This window comes from Mixophyes fleayi, chromosome 12, assembly GCF_038048845.1.
Source record: "Mixophyes fleayi isolate aMixFle1 chromosome 12, aMixFle1.hap1, whole genome shotgun sequence".
Classification (NCBI taxonomy): domain Eukaryota; kingdom Metazoa; phylum Chordata; class Amphibia; order Anura; family Limnodynastidae; genus Mixophyes; species Mixophyes fleayi.
The window spans coordinates 63,341,759-63,359,258 of record NC_134413.1 but is presented as its reverse complement, the minus strand read 5'-3'; the positions used below and the strand labels follow the sequence as shown (position 1 = coordinate 63,359,258).

Below are 17,500 nucleotides of genomic sequence, written 5' to 3'. Positions count from 1 at the left end.
CCTTTGCATTTGTTGAGGTTGAAAAAGTATTACTACTGACAGTACTAGTACTGGGATACTACTGATCATTAGATTGATCCCTAATTGACAACAGTGTGTAAATGTATCAAGCAGCGATTTTTTTTCTGCCGTTTAAGCTCGCCGCAAATTGCAGGAGATAACCAGCGATTTGAATTGAAAATTGGCATAGGTATTAACCAGCAATTTCGACTTTCCTAAATTTAATCTCTGGTGATTTGTGTCGATTTTAAAACCCCTGTCTCTCTCATGTTAAAGTCAAACTCATGGGATCAAACTCACGGGAGATTAGAAACAAAGTCGCCAGAGATTGAATTCAATATCGCCAGATGCAACACGCTGCTTTCTATAGGCGAGATTGGCAAACACATCACTTTTACACTGCAGGGCAATGTTAATACAACAGGTGGCATAATGGAAGTTTAAATAAACCATCTTTTTGTTGTAGAGGGGCAAAAATGATTATGAATTTTCTTACGGGGGACAATTTATTTTAATAATACATGAGTGGCCCAAATTTAATTATAGAATAAGTGTAAGTGTTTACTTTTTCTTTATAACAACAGTGGCTTACTATTTTATCAGTAGTGGGCACTAGGTATATTATTATGATATGTCAACATTTAAAATTTCCTGAAGGGGACACCATTAAAAGTACATACTTGTGGCACTAAGTGTCCGCATGTACATGAACACTTGTAGTGCCACAAGTCTGTAGTTTTAATGGTGTTCCCGTTAGAAAATTGTAAGTGTTGATTTGGCATATCAGTGTCAATCTATTGGAAAAACTCAGGAATGTCATAACAGCCTGAAATATATTTTGCAGACGATGAACCTAAAATGCACCTATTCGATAATAAATAAACCAAATACATCATCATTATCATCATCATTTATTTATATAGCACCACTGATTCTGCAGCACTGTGTACAGAAAACTCATTCACATCAGTCCCTGCTCCATTGAAGCTTACAGTCTAAATTCCCTAACATACACACACAGACCGAGACAGCCACACACATACAGAGAGGGAGAGAGAGAGAGAGAGAAAGAGAGAAAGAGAGAAATTAGGGTCAATTTTGAAAGCAGCCAATTAACCTACTAGTATGTTTTTGGAGTGTGGGAGGAAACTGGAGCACCCGGAGGAAACCCACCCAAACACGGGGTGAACATACAAACTCCAAACAGATAAGGCCATGGTCGGGAATAGAACTTATGACCCCAACGCTGTGAGGCAGAAGTGCTAACCACTTAGCCACCATGTTAAAAATCTTTAGACAGGAAAAACAATAAAATAGAAAACATAATGGTAGGCTATAAAATTAATTAAACATTGACTAACATTCACCTGATTAAAATGTGGGCTCCATATAATTACAGTTTCATTAATCATCAGCTGGTCAGAGGATCTTGGATTATATTGTCCAGCTATAATAGAGTGAAGGGATTGATTGGGATACACAATCCAGTTCAAAATGTCAAATTCTGAATGTATTTCTCCATGTTCATCAAATTGCACCACGGCTCCAGCACTGTTTATAAAATGGACAGTCTTCAAGTATTTATAGATCTATAACAAGAACAATGCTATTGAGTTATATGAGATTTTTTCATTAGAAATATTTAATGACAAGAAATGTATTACATGGTTTACACAAATACTTGATAGCTTATTTGCACACTGAAATTTAAAGTTGATATTTGTGTGCTACATGAAAAAACAGTCAGTATTTAATAGAGATGAGCGGGCTCAGATTCCGCTAATCCGAGCCCACCCGAACAGTGCGGATCCGAACGGGATCCTAACACTGTTCGGATATTTCCGGCGGGCAAAAAAATGAAAACGAGGCTTTGTCGTCCAAGTCTCGCGTCGAATCTCGCGAGGGGTGGGAGGGAGGGCCCAGAACAATTCCATCTTGTACCTCTTTTTTTGGCATTATGTGCTCAAGCTACCTCGGTGCAACCTTTTGGCCTAAAAACAATATTGTGAAGTGTTCAGAATAGACTGGAAATTAGTGGAAATGATTGTTATTGAATGTTATTGAGGTTAATAATAGCGTAGGAGTGAAAAAAAAACACAAAACTGGTTTTTAGCACTTTTTATGTTTTTTTCAAAATAAATCCGAATCCAAAACCTTAAATCCGACCCAAAACCTTTCGTCAGGTGTTTTGCGAAACAAATCCAAACCCAAAACCTCAAGCAAATCCAAATCCAAAACACAAAACACGAGACACCAAAAGTGGCCGGTGCACATCCCTAATATTTAAGTTATGTGCAAAACAGAATACTAATTTGCACCCCTTGCATTGTAACATGGTTTTGTCCAGGAGACTGAAATAAGAAGTCTCTCAAGTTAAGATCCTTAATTGATCAGGCCCTAGGTTATCTGTAATAGAGAACTTAAGTTTGGCTTTCCATGCCACATTTATGTGAGTTATATATAATATACATATTTGATATTTTAAATGTTTCATGTTACTTATTTGGAACTATAACTGAAAACGTTTTTTTTTCAATTAAAAGAGGATGGTGTTGCATTATTGCATTATTGCATCGAATCTATAGCTGTGGATAAATAAATATAATTGTGAATATACTTATATACCTATTTGGCTTCATTCATTCGATAACATACACAAAGTAGAATGAAAATCATATTAGATAAGCTTTTCTGCATTTTTTTATATTGATAAAATATTTTAGTAAACTGTCTTTTCTATATTAACTTCATTTTTACTTATTACTCTCTGAACTGCAACATTAAATTATCCTCAACTACCTCAACAAGAGCATGAAAGTATGATATTCAGTGTTGTTTCCTTCCTGTATTGTCTGATTAAGGTAACTATTCTACAGTAATTATCATATATATTAACACTGTTACAAATGCTAAAAAATAATCATCAAAACATAATTTTTCCCACAATATATTTCAATCTACCCATTTGATTTCAAATATGATATGTCATCAAAAATTGCTCATGTCTTGCTGTTGACAGGAGTTGTACAGACCAGATACTGTTAGATGCACTTTGCATGAATTTAAGCAGGGAACGGGAGGCAGTGGGTTTAAATCTAAAAGAAAAATTACATTTATGGTCTATTATCATCATCATCATCATCATTTATTTATATAGCGCCAACATATTTCGTAGCACTTTACAATTGGAGACAAACATAGTAAACTAATAAACAAACTGAGTAAAAGAGACAAAGAGGTGAGAAGGCCCTGCTCGCAAGCTTACAATCTATGGGAAAATGGGAGTTTGATACATGAGGTTAAGTCTACATTTTCATTTCGGTCAAGCCAGACTGCAAAGGTAAAAGTGACTCATAAGCTAAACGATCCTGTCACACAACAATGGTGGTCAGGGGGTAGTTGTCTTATGCAAAATTGTGTAACGGGTGATAATAGGGTAATGTAGTGAGGTTAAGAGGGTGGTTGAGGAATATTATAAGCTTGTTTGAAGAGGTGGGTTTTCAGAGAATGCTTGAAAGTTTGTAGACCAGAGGAGAGTCTTATTGTGCGAGGGAAAGAATTCCATAGAGTGGGTACAGCCCGAATTAAATGCTTTTGGTAATAATAATCTAAGCAGTCCAGAATGGACATGTCCTTAGACTTAGGGCATGATTCGTTAAGGAACTTAAATCCTGATGCATGCCATATTTTACGTAAATTTGTCCTGCACCCAAATTCAACTAGAAACGTTACTTCAGATCCCCTTGTACTTGAATACGAGAATACTTCTGTGCAATTTCTGTCCAATTATAATAAACGCAAATTGTGTCCACTTTGCGTTCCTTAACGAATCAGGCCCTGAAAGTTTTAGACAAAACTATTCGCTTTAAACTTTAGCATTATCTGGCTGCATAATAATATCTGCCATTACAATTCTATGTGATGAATAAAATGTACATACTTGTGGCCACTTCTAAATGTTAAAGGTACAAGGCACATTCCTTCAATGCATTTTTATCATGTGATATACATCATAAGTGCACCATCTATATAAAATGCTAATATTATGTTGTGATATATCTTACCTTCCAAGCCAGCATGCCATACATTTCCCTCTGTTCCAACTTAATGTGGGATTGCATGTTTTGTAAGCCGTATGCCAAAATATACACAGCATTATATATATTGTAGCTGTATACAGATATGTCCTTGTATATATGTTTGTATTTGGAATTTTGTATTGTTTCATTCCCGGTGCATATCTCCAGAAAAGTAGGACCTTCACTTGCTAGACAATCAAATAGTTCTTGCCATACCTGTTCAATAAATATATCATTTGGGTAAAGGTGAGGTTGCACATTTAGTATAAAATCTGCCAAGTCTGGGATAGTATTTGTATGCAGAACAAAAGATAAACTTCCATTGAAAGAATTCAAGTTTAGAAAGTTATACTCAAACTCATTGGAAACCTCCCACTGGGAGGAAATGAGCCATACTTTATCTGGGATAGGATACATGTATAATGTGATTTGTAATGAAACCATGTAGTCTTTATCCACATAAACAATGATTACATTAGCTGAGGAGCTTCTCAGTGTTTCGATAATTCGTTTTTGCCTTCTATCATCTAAAGCATCATGGTAAGGAATAAATTCCAAAAATGCTACACAAGACTTATGTTGCTCCAGCTCTGTTTGCAGCACTTGGCTGGCTTTTAGACCAGACTCATCGTCTGGGACCAATAGACCGATCCAGGACCATCCAAAAAAATTTATTAGTTTAATGATAGCTTGAAACTGCAGATTTTCATTGGGAACAGTGCGATAAAATGAGGGAAACTGAAGATTATCACCAAGGACTGAATCCATCGATGAATAACTAATCTGAAATATAAATATACAATTATATGTGACCTAAAACAAAACATAGATAATGTAAAAAGTCACAGTAAACAACGCATTCAGACAGAGATGAGTTAAATTGCTGCAAATTTGCTATAAATGAATTATCACTGTGCAACAGCATTTTGCAAAGATGTTAGATTCTTGAAATACCATTTTTGGTGTTCTATTCCAAGTCATGCCATTTTGGACTGTGTTTGTAAATGTGTGCTTTGCTGAATGTATAGTCCAGTGATGGGCAAACTTTTTCAGGAGCGGGCCAAATAAAAAAGAAAAACTTTAGGCGGGCCAATATAATTTATTAAAAAACTCAAATATCGAAATATATAATACAAATTTTTTGAATGGGACGGGAGGGTGTTATATAGCAGTGTTACCTCTATAAGTGCAGCGATTGTACAGACAGCACTTATTTCAGCAGGTTGTTGCAAATCCGTCTTTCTGGTGAGCCACTAACTGACAACACAGCAGCCAATCGAAATCCGCCTTAGTATAGGGCCCAGCCCATCTCTTCTCACATGACTTTCAGCAATTAGGGGGCGGGCAGGTGTTTGAGTGATTGATATACGAAGTGTCCTTTTAGGAAGGAGGATGAAGTGTAATGGAGGAAATAGCTGGGAAGGCATAAAATGAAGTTCTGACACACAGGGTCGGCCCTTATAATTTTATGCATATTTTAATGAAATGTTTTAAAATATTGGGGGGCCGGATAGAACCTCTAAGTGGGCCGGATCTGGCCCGCGGGCCATAGTTTGCCCATAACTGGTATAGTCTATCAATATAGCTGGCAACAATCAATTAATTCTACTTTGTGGCATTGTTGTGGTAGGACTAAGAAAACACAAGGACAAATTCCACTGGCAAAACATGCAAAATTGCTTGGTCATATTGCAGAATGAGGTGAATATTTTGCAAAGAAATATGTAAAAATGTTGCTCATCTAATCACAGTGGAAAAGAAAGGAGTCAGTCTAGCTGCTGACAGCATCATTAAATGTACCTTACTGGGCTAATTTACAGTTGGCCAAATGTCTGATTTTTTTTTTGCATAATATATGCATTAGGTCACAGTCAATAGTAAAAGTATTAAGGGTTCTGGCCGCCTTAGGCTAATACACCCACAGCGCCCCTCACCCCAGTGTATATGCGGATAGGAATACTCCTGATCATGAATGTTCAGGTGTATTCTCCAGCATTCATATTTATACAGATTGTGCTATTGTCACTTACCTGGTCTCTCTTTTCTCTTGTTTGTTCTTACAGTGTTGTTATCCTCTCGCTGGCTTCTGGAAAGTTTCGGTCCTGTTTTGAAAATGTAAACATTTATTATAATGCAAAATTTGAACAAATCCTGAATGATTAGGCCATTTATTTCAAACAAAACACTCCATTATGCCAGATAAAGCTATCCCATTGTACAGGCATATATAAGCAATATCTGAACATTTGTGGTCAATCAAACACAAACCTCTACCAGCCCCATCTCACTAGTATTTAATATTCTAGTGATCACTGAGACCACAGAGAGCATCCATGTAAAAACCACTCAATAAAGAAATTATGTCCCCAAAGCGGCTCTATTTCTTAAATACGCCTTGCAGCCATTTTCACTACCCTCTCCTACAGCCTTTGCTCCTCCTACAGTCATTTTCCTCACCTGATGTCCCCTGGCACCGCAAAGTGGCTCTATTTCTTAAATTCCCTCTGCAGCCATTTTTCTCACCCCCCTGCACCCATTTTCCTTGCCCCCACAGCCATTTCCTTCACCCCCCTGCAGCCATTATCCTTACCCCCCTGCAGCCATTTTCTTCAGCCCCCTGCAGCCATTTTCTTTACCCCCCTGCAGCCATTTTTCTTGCCCCCTTGAGCCATTTTCTTCACCCTACTGCAGCCATTTTCCTTGTCCCATGCAGCCATTTTCCTCACCCCCCTGCAGCCATTATCCTCACCCCCCTGCAGCCATTTACTTCACCCCCATGCAGTCATTTTCCTCACCTCCCCCTGCAGCCATTTTCCTCACCTCCCTCTGTAGCTATATTCCTTAACCCCCTCTGCAACTGTTGCCCGCCTGCAGAAATTTTCCTTAACCTCCCCCCCAGCAGCTATGTTCCTCACCTTCTTTCCCCCCATGCAGCCATACACCACCCCATTCACTCATTCACTTACCTTAACTTCATCAGAGCATTCTTCCTCTGGTCAGCAGGAAGTCCAGGGGCAGAGCATGCTAGTCAAGTCTCATGAGATGTGGAAATCTCGTGAGACTTGACTATGAGCTCCGTGGCTGCAGTGACAGGCAGCTAACAGCATGGAATTTGCTGTCAGCCTGCCTGACTCCATAGAGACAATCGGGGCCGCCCATTAAAAAAAATATTGAATTAAATACCGGCATATAAGCAAAATACTGTCTGTTTTTCATGTAGCACACAAATACTTGATAGCTTATTTGTGTGCTACATGAAATGTAAAGTTGATATTTGTGTGCTACATGAAAAAACAGACTGTATTTAACTTATATGCAAAAAAGAAAACAAATTTGCACCCCTTGCATTGTAACATGGTTTTGTCTAGGAGACTACTTACAACAATTTTTTTATTTAACTTTCCCTAACAAATTAGGCCCACTATTTCCAAAATGAAGAAAAAATATAACTTTCACTACTTAACAAAGCACTATTGCCTTCCTTAACCTGCTTGAACGATGGTAAAAATGATTCCGCTGTGTGGGATTACCAGTGTTAAGAAAATATTGAGGAATAACGTGAACTGTGATGTTGCTCTGAGCTGTTTGCAACCACAATGTCTGTTTGACCTCATTTCATGTCCCTATATACCAACGGGCCCAGGAAGGAAACCCCACACAGCAGCACTTTGCAGTTTTATTCTTCTCCAATAAACAGTATAAAGTCAATTGAGTCAACTGTTCATGAATTGACCTCTGAGGAGGATCTGGATTTCTGATTGTTTTATCAGATAAACTCTAATATAATTTCACTATGGTGCGCGGCTATTTACACATCTATGTAATCTACATATATCTATTTATGTTATCACACTATGTTTGGCGCTTCCTTTGATTATCTAGGTCAGGCATCTTCAACCAGGTGCTATTGAAGTGAAGCAGCGTACTGTATGTGATTGTCAAGTTATTATTGAGCACATGTGTTCACTATATTGGGTATACTGTCGAAGTCAGCAAATTGGATAAAGTCATCTGTATTAAAGTCTAGCAAACTTGGTTGTCTTTGTCTGAAAAGATGCGTACGGTACGCTATGACGTACAAGGGCACGCTACGGCGTGAAAGGGCGTACGCATCCACTGCACGTGGCAGCAACAGTAATTGGTCTTTTACCATACATTCGCACAAACACGCATACTTATAAAATAGTACACATTAATGGTAGTTGCAACACATAGTCAGTTATGTCGAAATATAGTAGTATTTATATGTTATATCAGAGTTACATGCATATTAGTGAAATACACGGAAGGGATTAAAGGAATAACCTCATGAGTGGTATCATAATGAACCTTGTTACATATCCTACTGTTTGGTTCACTCTGTGAGGGAATCGCAGAGTGCATATGCAAGTTATGAATGATAGGGAATTATGAACTACTTAAGACTAAGGAATCCTGGCGGGAAGAGCAGAGCATACCCCCTGCAGAGATGACCCCCTCCTTTGGATTCCTTAGGATGAACCAGCCAATGATTGACGACCTCTTGGACATTCCTGAGACCCGGACCAATAGATGCAAGCTATACCATCTTCATTGTATTACTGTATTTGATTGTGTATATAAGCAGCAGCTTGTGATCCAGAGTGCAGACATCTTGTCCCCAGACTTCAGGATTGAATGACTGCACTGGATCCAGAGCGCCTGCGATAAGTAACGGCTGTATTTACTATTACTTCGCTTGAGCATATTATTCCACTTATTGCGAATAAATCTTTGTGCTTTGGAACCACAAATCGAGATTCGACAATCGTTATTGGTTAGCGACAATACGCACATAACAATTTGGGGGCTCGTGAGCTTTGGAGGTTTCGTTGCCGATGATACGCAAGACCAACGGATTTCGGTTCCTCAACAAAGGGTGGAGACGCGTCATAAACGGGTAAGAACGCATGGTGTTCAAAACCTGAATTTTACTCTGTGTTGTGAAACCGAATGTCCATTTTGCATTATCTAGGGCACGCTAACTAGAACCTAGGGACAAAAGAGAATACTGTTTCTTTTTTCTGTCATTGTGCGTTTTAACTGTATTGCATTGCTTAGCGTATGTGTATTTCCTGCTGTGCGTACGCGAACTTCCGGTAGACTTGCCACGTGGTTAAACAATCGTTTTGATAGTTATTGTACATGTATAGTATAATTACTTGTGAAAGCCTCTGAGATATTATTACTGTTGTTGGGAACTTTTGATTTTTTTGCGCAGAAAAGGTGTATAGTGTGTGATGTTGTAACGTAGATACACTGTTTTATTGTGGATTGTGCTCAGTTGCTGTCTGACGAGGCGGATTGCCCAACTGAAGGACGGTATACAGGGCAGGTATACCGAATGCGATAACCGGGTTTTCGCAAAGCGCTACCAATAGATCGCAAGGTTTGCTAATAATTAGTATTGGTAGGTAGTGCGATCCGATCGCACCGTTAGTGCGAATTGGTGAAGCAGCTACGAGGAATTATACTGGAAAGGCAGGTTGATTGTATTAACTTGCGCTCCCAGCGATAATAAACTCAGCAGATTTTTGTGGTTGAGCCAGGGTATAGAGGAGCTGATAGCCCTTGGGGCCCACAGTGATATTTCTGTATTAGGGATCCTCGCCAGGGGCGAAAAAAGCGAGTGAACGCGGCTAAAGGAAATACGTTCACCGAGCATTATAGATCTCTAACGGTGAGTATAGCAACAGAGTTGAAATTATTAGGTGGAAAGAACAGAGCATTGCGGTGTGTCTGTGTTTCACATTTGGCCGGAAGGAACAGAGCATTGCGGTGTGTCTGTGTTCCGGGTAGAAGGTATATTGTTCAACATGGGTGCTAAGCATACGCTAGAGATGGTCAGTGTACTGCCTAAGGAAGGCCCTATTGGTTCAGCGAAGTTTCTCATGTGTAAGAAATATGGTGCATACGCAACTGTGTATTGTGACACGTGGGTCAAGATGACCAAAACTTGTGATAGGCCTTTCCCAACAATAGGAAGTTTTAATGCAGAGGTACTAAATACCGTAAAAGATAAAGTATGGTTGATAACCTCAACGAAAGTGAGGAATAAACATAATGATTGTTTAAAATTGTGGCAAATAGAAAGTAACACGTGGCAGAGCAGCGAATGCAAACCGGAAGTAGGCGTGACGAAAAGCGCGCGCAAGGCTGATGTAACCGTAGCGAAGCGTGGCGAACCCAGCTCAAGCGCGCCCCTGCCACCTTATGTGGCGGGAGGGGTAAGTACAGCCGTTGTTAAAACTGAAAATAGAAAAATTGCTAAGTTGTATCCTGTTTTAAACCAGTTTAAATCAAGTGTATCTGAAAGTGAAGATGAACCCACTGTGATTTCGGCCATTGCCCATGCCGTTAGTGTACTAGAGGCTCAGCGCAAGTATGAGAAAATGGCTGAGATAGGTGAGAGTAGCGTGATCACTAGGAGTGAAAGCGTTCTAAATCTAGGACCAGTAAATCCTGTAGTGTCTCCTGAAGTCAGTGTACCAGAGGGTGCGTTCCCGGTCCGCACAATATCAGTTCCCAATGGGAAACCGGATAAGGATGGTGTAGTTCCTTTAAGAAATGTTACAATGCATTGTCCCTGGACTAGATCAGAATTACGTTCCATTATGACTGAATTCCCAGATCCTAGAAAAGAGTTAGCTAAATGTCAGAAATTTGTTAAAGATTTAGGAAATGCTCACGAACCAACCAGTAAGGATTGGCGGGTAGTGTTGAGGGCGTGTCTTTCTCCCAATACTAACATACAAAAATTTATTGAAGATTGTTTGTTGGAGGAAGATGAAACCTTGACTGATGAGATTAACCAACGGAATATAGAACAAATTGTCAAACACTTAGCCATCTGTTTTCCAGTAGTAGTAAATTGGAGTAAGATTTTCACCATTAAACAAAAGGATAGTGAAACTGCCTCAGATTACTTTCCTAGAGCTATAACAGCGATTGCACGATTTACTGGGATATCCAACATAAGTGAGGACCCACATCACAGAGAGGTAGCTGTAGGAGTACTGATGGATGGCCTTAGAGAAAATTTAAAGACGAGAGTACAAACCACATTACCTAATTGGAGAGGCGTCACGGTAGACTCTCTTAGGGAGTCTGCTGTGGAGCATGACAAAAACCTTTTTAGAAAAAGGGAGGAGAAAAGTGATAGGTTAATGATGGTAAGTATACAGGCTCTAGAAAAGGTGCATACACGACCACCAGCATACAACCCATATAACAGGAAACCTAAAGTGATCAGGTGTTTCAACTGTAACGAGGAAGGACATTACGCTAGAGAGTGTAAAAAGGAAAGACTCAATACACAGAAAGGTGGGTCACATAGATATCCTCCAAGGAGGGATTCACATAGACTAGAAGACTCACATCTACCCGCGCATATTACGGCAGCAAATGCTGCGCGGGAAATCAATAGTCAGCGGTAGGGGTCAGGTCATACCTGTAGTCTACAGCCAGTGAGGTTAACTGAGAGTCAGAGTGAAGAACCAACAATGATAGTTGACATAGCTGGTAGGAAACAAACTTTTCTTGTAGATACAGGGGCGGCCCGATCTGTGATAACCTCTCCTTTCAACCTACAGGTGACCAGTAAAACTATTCCATCTATGGGGGTAACGGGAAAAGTGTTAATTTATCCTCTAACTAAACCCGCCGAAGTTACTATCGGGCCTCTGCATACTAAGCATTCGTTTCTCTTGGCTGCAGCGGCTCCTACTAACTTGCTAGGGAGAGACTTGTTATGTAAAATGGGATGTGTCATATACTGTACTTCTGATGGTGTGTTCTTAGATATGCCGGAGAAGGTCGCACATGAGGTACAGGATATATTGGACACCCCTCAAAGGTTAATGTTACACTCTACTGTTATAGAACAAAGTCCATCTCAAGTAAAGGGGATGTTGCTGGGAATACCAGGTTCCCTATGGACCAGAGATGGACAGGACACTAGACTGATGGCAAACGTAGCCCCTGTCATGGTCAATCTAAAAAGTGGTAGGATAGCTCCAATAATCCCACAGTATCCATTAAAACCGGAGGTGGAACTAGGGGTATATCCTGTTATTGAGAGGCTGTTACAACAAGGGATTTTAATTCGTACAGCCAGTACAGCAAATAGTCCAATTTTCCCTGTGAAGAAGAGTGGGGGGAGGGGCTATAGATTAGTCCAGGACTTAAGGGGAATTAACAAAGTTGTTGAGAGCCAATTCCCCGTAGTGCCGAATCCAGCTGTCATCCTCATGCAGATTCCACCGTCTGCCAGTCATTTTACTGTCATTGATCTATGTTCTGCTTTCTTCTCAGTCCCTCTTCACCCTGACTGCCAATACCTTTTTGCATTCTCCTACAGAGGAGTGCAATATACATGGACCAGACTACCCCAGGGGTTCATTGACAGCCCCAGTATTTTCTCCCAAGCCTTACATGACTGTTTGCAATCCTTTCAACCCCACAATGGGTCTGTTCTAATTCAATATGTGGACGATTTGTTGTTGTGCTCTGATTCTTTTATGTCATGTTTGCATGATACTAAATTGTTGTTGCTTCATCTTTCACAAACAGGGCACAAGGTGGCAAAGGATAAATTACAGCCATGTCAGACTAAGGTCAAATACTTAGGACACTGCCTCACTAAGGGGCTAAGACACCTGACAACCGACAGAATTGAGGCCATACAACACATGACCCTGCCGCAGAGCCAGAAGCAGATTCGTACTTTCTTGGGGATGTGTGGATACTGTAGGTCCTGGATCCCAGGTTTTTCTATTCTGGCATTACCATTGCAGGAGCTAGTCTCTTCCTCAAAACCAGAGCGTGTTGTACACACAGAAGAGTCAGAGCAAGCGTTCTTTAACCTTAAAGATAGTCTGACAAAAGCACCTGCATTGGGAATACCTGATTATGAAAAGCCTTTTGAGCTATTTTGTACAGAAGCTGATGGCTGTGCAGCAGGTGTCCTCGCACAGAAACATGGTGACGCTAGCAGACCGGTAGCATACTACAGTGCACAATTAGACAATGTGGCAAGGTTACTCCCAACATGTCTCAGAAGTGTAGCAGCAACGGCCCTTTTAGTAAGTAAGAGCGAAGATGTAGTATTAGGTCATAATTCAACCATCTATACACCCCATGCTGTATCAGCTCTGTTAAATTCAGCCCAAACCAGACATGTTTCTTCAGCTAGATTCACAAAATGGGAACTAGCCCTGATGGCACCCTCAAACATCACCATCAAACGATGTAACACCTTAAATCCAGCTACATACCTTCCGTATGTGTCTCAAGAGACACAAAGGGTGGGAGGTGAGGAGACCCTGGTTGATGATGAGTTAGGCAAGAATACTGACACGCATGACTGTATGGAACACCTGAATCAGACCTTTACTGCAAGGCCCGACATACGTGACACCCCCTTAGAAAAAGCAGATTTTACGTTTTATACAGACGGAAGTTGCCATAGACAGACAGAGACAGGAGAGCTATGTACTGGTTACGCTGTTGTAGACGATCAGGATGTGGTAGAAGCTGAACCCCTTGGTCCACCTCACTCAGCCCAGGTGGCGGAACTAGTAGCACTAAGGAGAGCGTGTTAATTGGCAGAGGGTAAATCAGCCAATATATATACTGACTCTAGGTACGCCTTCGGGGTAGTGCACGATTTTGGGGGCCTTTGGCGTCTTAGAAACTTTACGACAGCAGCAGGTACACCAGTAGCACACTCACAACACATAAAAGGACTTCTGACAGTGATACAGTTACCCAGAACAGTAGCCGTCATAAAGTGCAAAGCCCATACCTTTGAAGAAGACCCAGTGTCATTGGGCAACAACAGGGCAGACGAAGCTGCTAAATGGGCAGCAGGGCAACCTATGACTGTATCGACCGAGACTATGATGGTTTTTCAGACATTAGACACGCAGAAATTAATTGAAATGCAAGATTTGTGTTCCCTGCAGGAGAAGGCGGTCTGGAAGGCGAAGGGATGTGGTCAAGAGTCCTCAGGACTCTGGAGGGATGGACAAGGTAAGCCTGTAGCTCCCCGAACATACTATCCAAGCCTGGCTGAAGCAGCACACGGCCTGACTCACCTGGGTAAAGAAGGTATGTGCAAACTGGTGAGAGCATACTGGTGTGCTCCCGGATTTTCCTCTCAAGCTGGTAAGAAAGCAATGTCATGTCTTACTTGTTTGAGGAAAAATGTTGGGAAAACTATTCCAACTGAGCCATCCCACATCCCTCCTACAGACGGACCTTTCCAGGTAATACAAATAGACTATATCCAATTACCATCGTGCAGGAATCTAAAGTATGTGTTAGTGTGTATTGATGTGTTTTCCGGTTGGGTAGAAGCATATCCGGCAGCCACTAATACTGCTGTGTTCACTGCAAAGAAAATTGTACAAGACTTTGTGTGTAGGTTCGGTATCCCTAGAATCATTGAAAGTGATAGGGGTACCCATTTTACTGGTGATATCTTCCAAAATATGTGTAAACTCATGGGAATCAGTAGCAGACTTCACACCCCTTACCGACCACAAGCCAGTGGTAAGGTGGAGAGAGTAAACGGTACTATCAAGAACAAACTAGGTAAGATAATGGCTGAAACTGGGTTGGCATGGCCTGAGGCTTTGCCATTGGTCCTCCACAGCATTCGAACCACTGCTAGACCTCCTCTTAATCTGTCCCCCTTTGAGATACTGTTCGGACGACAACCTCATTTGATCGTGAGTCCACAAGATGACTTAAAGTGTAATAATGAAGTGACTGTACAATATCTTATAAGAATGAGTAGACAGCTGAAACAACAACAACAAAAACTAAAAATGCTGTCACCTGGTATGCCAGAGACGAACTGTCATGATGTTGAACCTGGAGACTATGTTATGATCCGCAATTTCTTACGTTCAGGTTGTTTAACAGACCGTTGGGAAGGCCCGTACCAAGTGCTGCTGACCAGTACTACATCACTGAAGGTTGCAGAGAGAGACACTTGGGTCCATTCCACCCACTGCAGGAGAGTCCATAATCCGGAGAAAGTGCAAGACAAGACTCAGACCGACGACATAGAGCTGTCACTCGTGAGCCTGTTCCGGGAGACCTAAAGCCTGCAGTTGAGACACCTGAACCAGAGACGTTGCCTCAGAACTACCTTTCCAGCGATGGAGTGGCGGTTTTTGTTTTTCTTTTGTTCCAGGATTTTCCTTGTTTTTACTTTTTCTAGGACATTCTATTTTTGTGAAGGAGGATGGAGGACGGAGGAGAGTTCTGGGAGTGATACGGATGAAATGGAGGCCGAAGAAAAGTTAATAGGATATCCTGAGCAGCCCATTATCAAACTTGGTCCAGGGGTTATAAAAAGGTCTGCTAGCTCAGGAACTCGGAGGCAGTGTGAGGGGCTATTGTCTGATGAGTATTGTATCTGCAAGTTCTGCAACTCCCCAGTTGAAGAGAGATGCATCCAACGATGCCAGTCCCCCAGTACTCTGAATATAGGCGGGCATCCTTTGGAGGATTATCACTCCCTGGTGGGTAAGTTGCTAAACCAAACCGAGTGTTGGGTGTGCTCTCATGTGCCTCAAGGGCAGCATAACATAGGACTAGTGCCATTCCCTCTGAACATATCCGAAGTACTCGAATAAAGGGGTGGGAGGCCCATAGAAGGGAGGTACAATAACACTAGGTCCCCTGGTCTGACGCTTCGACAATACTCCATAGGCAGATCTTTGCTGTGCCTAAACACATCTCACGCAAAGCGCCTGGAGAATTGGGAGGCTGACCTATCAGATCAGACAATGGCTCGCCACACTCATTTTAGAGAGAGACTCACAAGGTCACTACTAGGCAGGAATATTGATGGAAGTCACAAGTTAGGGCGTATAACCAAACATAAGAAGGTATCCATTGGAAAACTCTCTACAGATAAATGTGAAAATGTCATTAATGCCGACACATGTCTAGAGCAGATGGAGACACTAGGCATGGGTAGTTTTATCAAAACTCTGTGTGACATAATTCATGGGCATACCGTCCCTTATGTTCTCCCTGAGGATGTGTACTTTGTTTGTGGAAGAAAAGCTTATTCCTGGGTGACTCCGAGTTCCAAAGGCTTGTGTTTCTTAGCTAAACTGGTTCCTGACATCATGACTATTACTCATGAAGAAATGGTTGATATTCACAAGACTACATCACCACCATACATACACACACAGTATGAACACCGTGGCAAGAGAAATATGATTCCTGGTGAGGAACCCATAGCTACAAAATTGATTAGTGAAACTGCTGGTTTCCAAGTTATGGTTGCTCTAGATCTCACCAGGACCGCTCGGGGAACATTAAACTTTAAATATATCCAAGACCTAGCTAAATTAATAGATAATATCACCGAGATGTATGATGACACTTTCAGGTATACTGGAAGGGAGCTACAAGCGTACAAAAAGGAGTTGGTGCAACATAGACTGGTACTAAATTATCTCACCTCTATTACTGGTGGGTACTGTGTGACACTGGCCACCCAGTTCGGTGTCAAATGTTGCACGTACATTACTAATAATACTGATGACCCTAAAGAGGTTATAGACCGGAAGATGGATGAAATTTTGCAGCTGAAATGGGAATTTCGAAAGAGCCATAATTCTTCGTTATATGAGGTCGGGGAAAAGGTGGCGGGTTGGTTCTCATGGTTGAACCCAGCAAAATGGTTCTCCGGTCTGGGGGAGTGGGTACAGGAAATGATTGCGAGTGTAGGTAAGCTCCTTCTCCTTATACTGGGTGTCATCTTAGCAATTGGTTTAGTTGTCAAATGTGTTCCTACTGTGTTGAAGTGTGGAAAACGGTCTCATGGGAGTAACACTGAGAAAGAGACTGAAAGGGTGGTACCAGATACTGAGATCATGGTCTGTGAAGAAGTATTGTATAATCCTGAACTTGAAACGGTGATTAAGTGATAGTTTATTACACTATCAAAGGGTGGAACTGTCGAAGTCAGCAAATTGGATAAAGTCATCTGTATTAAAGTCTAGCAAACTTGGTTGTCTTTGTCTGAAAAGATGCGTACGGTACGCTATGACGTACAAGGGCACGCTACGGCGTGAAAGGGCGTACGCATCCACTGCACGTGGCAGCAACAGTAATTGGTCTTTTACCATACATTCGCACAAACACGCATACTTATAAAATAGTACACATTAATGGTAGTTGCAACACATAGTCAGTTATGTCGAAATATAGTAGTATTTATATGTTATATCAGAGTTACATGCATATTAGTGAAATACACGGAACGGGTTAAAGGAATAACCTCATGAGTGGTATCATAATGAACCTTGTTACATATCCTACTGTTTGGTTCACTCTGTGAGGGAATCGCAGAGTGCATACGCAAGTTATGA

The 17,500-nt window shown here is 41.1% G+C and overlaps 1 protein-coding gene across 1 annotated transcript in view; it reads right to left on the bottom strand.

Annotated features, from left to right (window-relative positions):
* LOC142108306 (vomeronasal type-2 receptor 26-like) overlaps positions 1-17,500 on the bottom strand; it is a 31,227-nt gene that overhangs the window by 12,322 nt on the left and 1,405 nt on the right. The window contains exon 2 of the mRNA XM_075191940.1: positions 1,368-1,589. Within this exon, the coding sequence (XP_075048041.1) occupies positions 1,368-1,589 (222 nt within the window). The remainder of the gene's footprint in view (positions 1-1,367; positions 1,590-17,500) is intronic.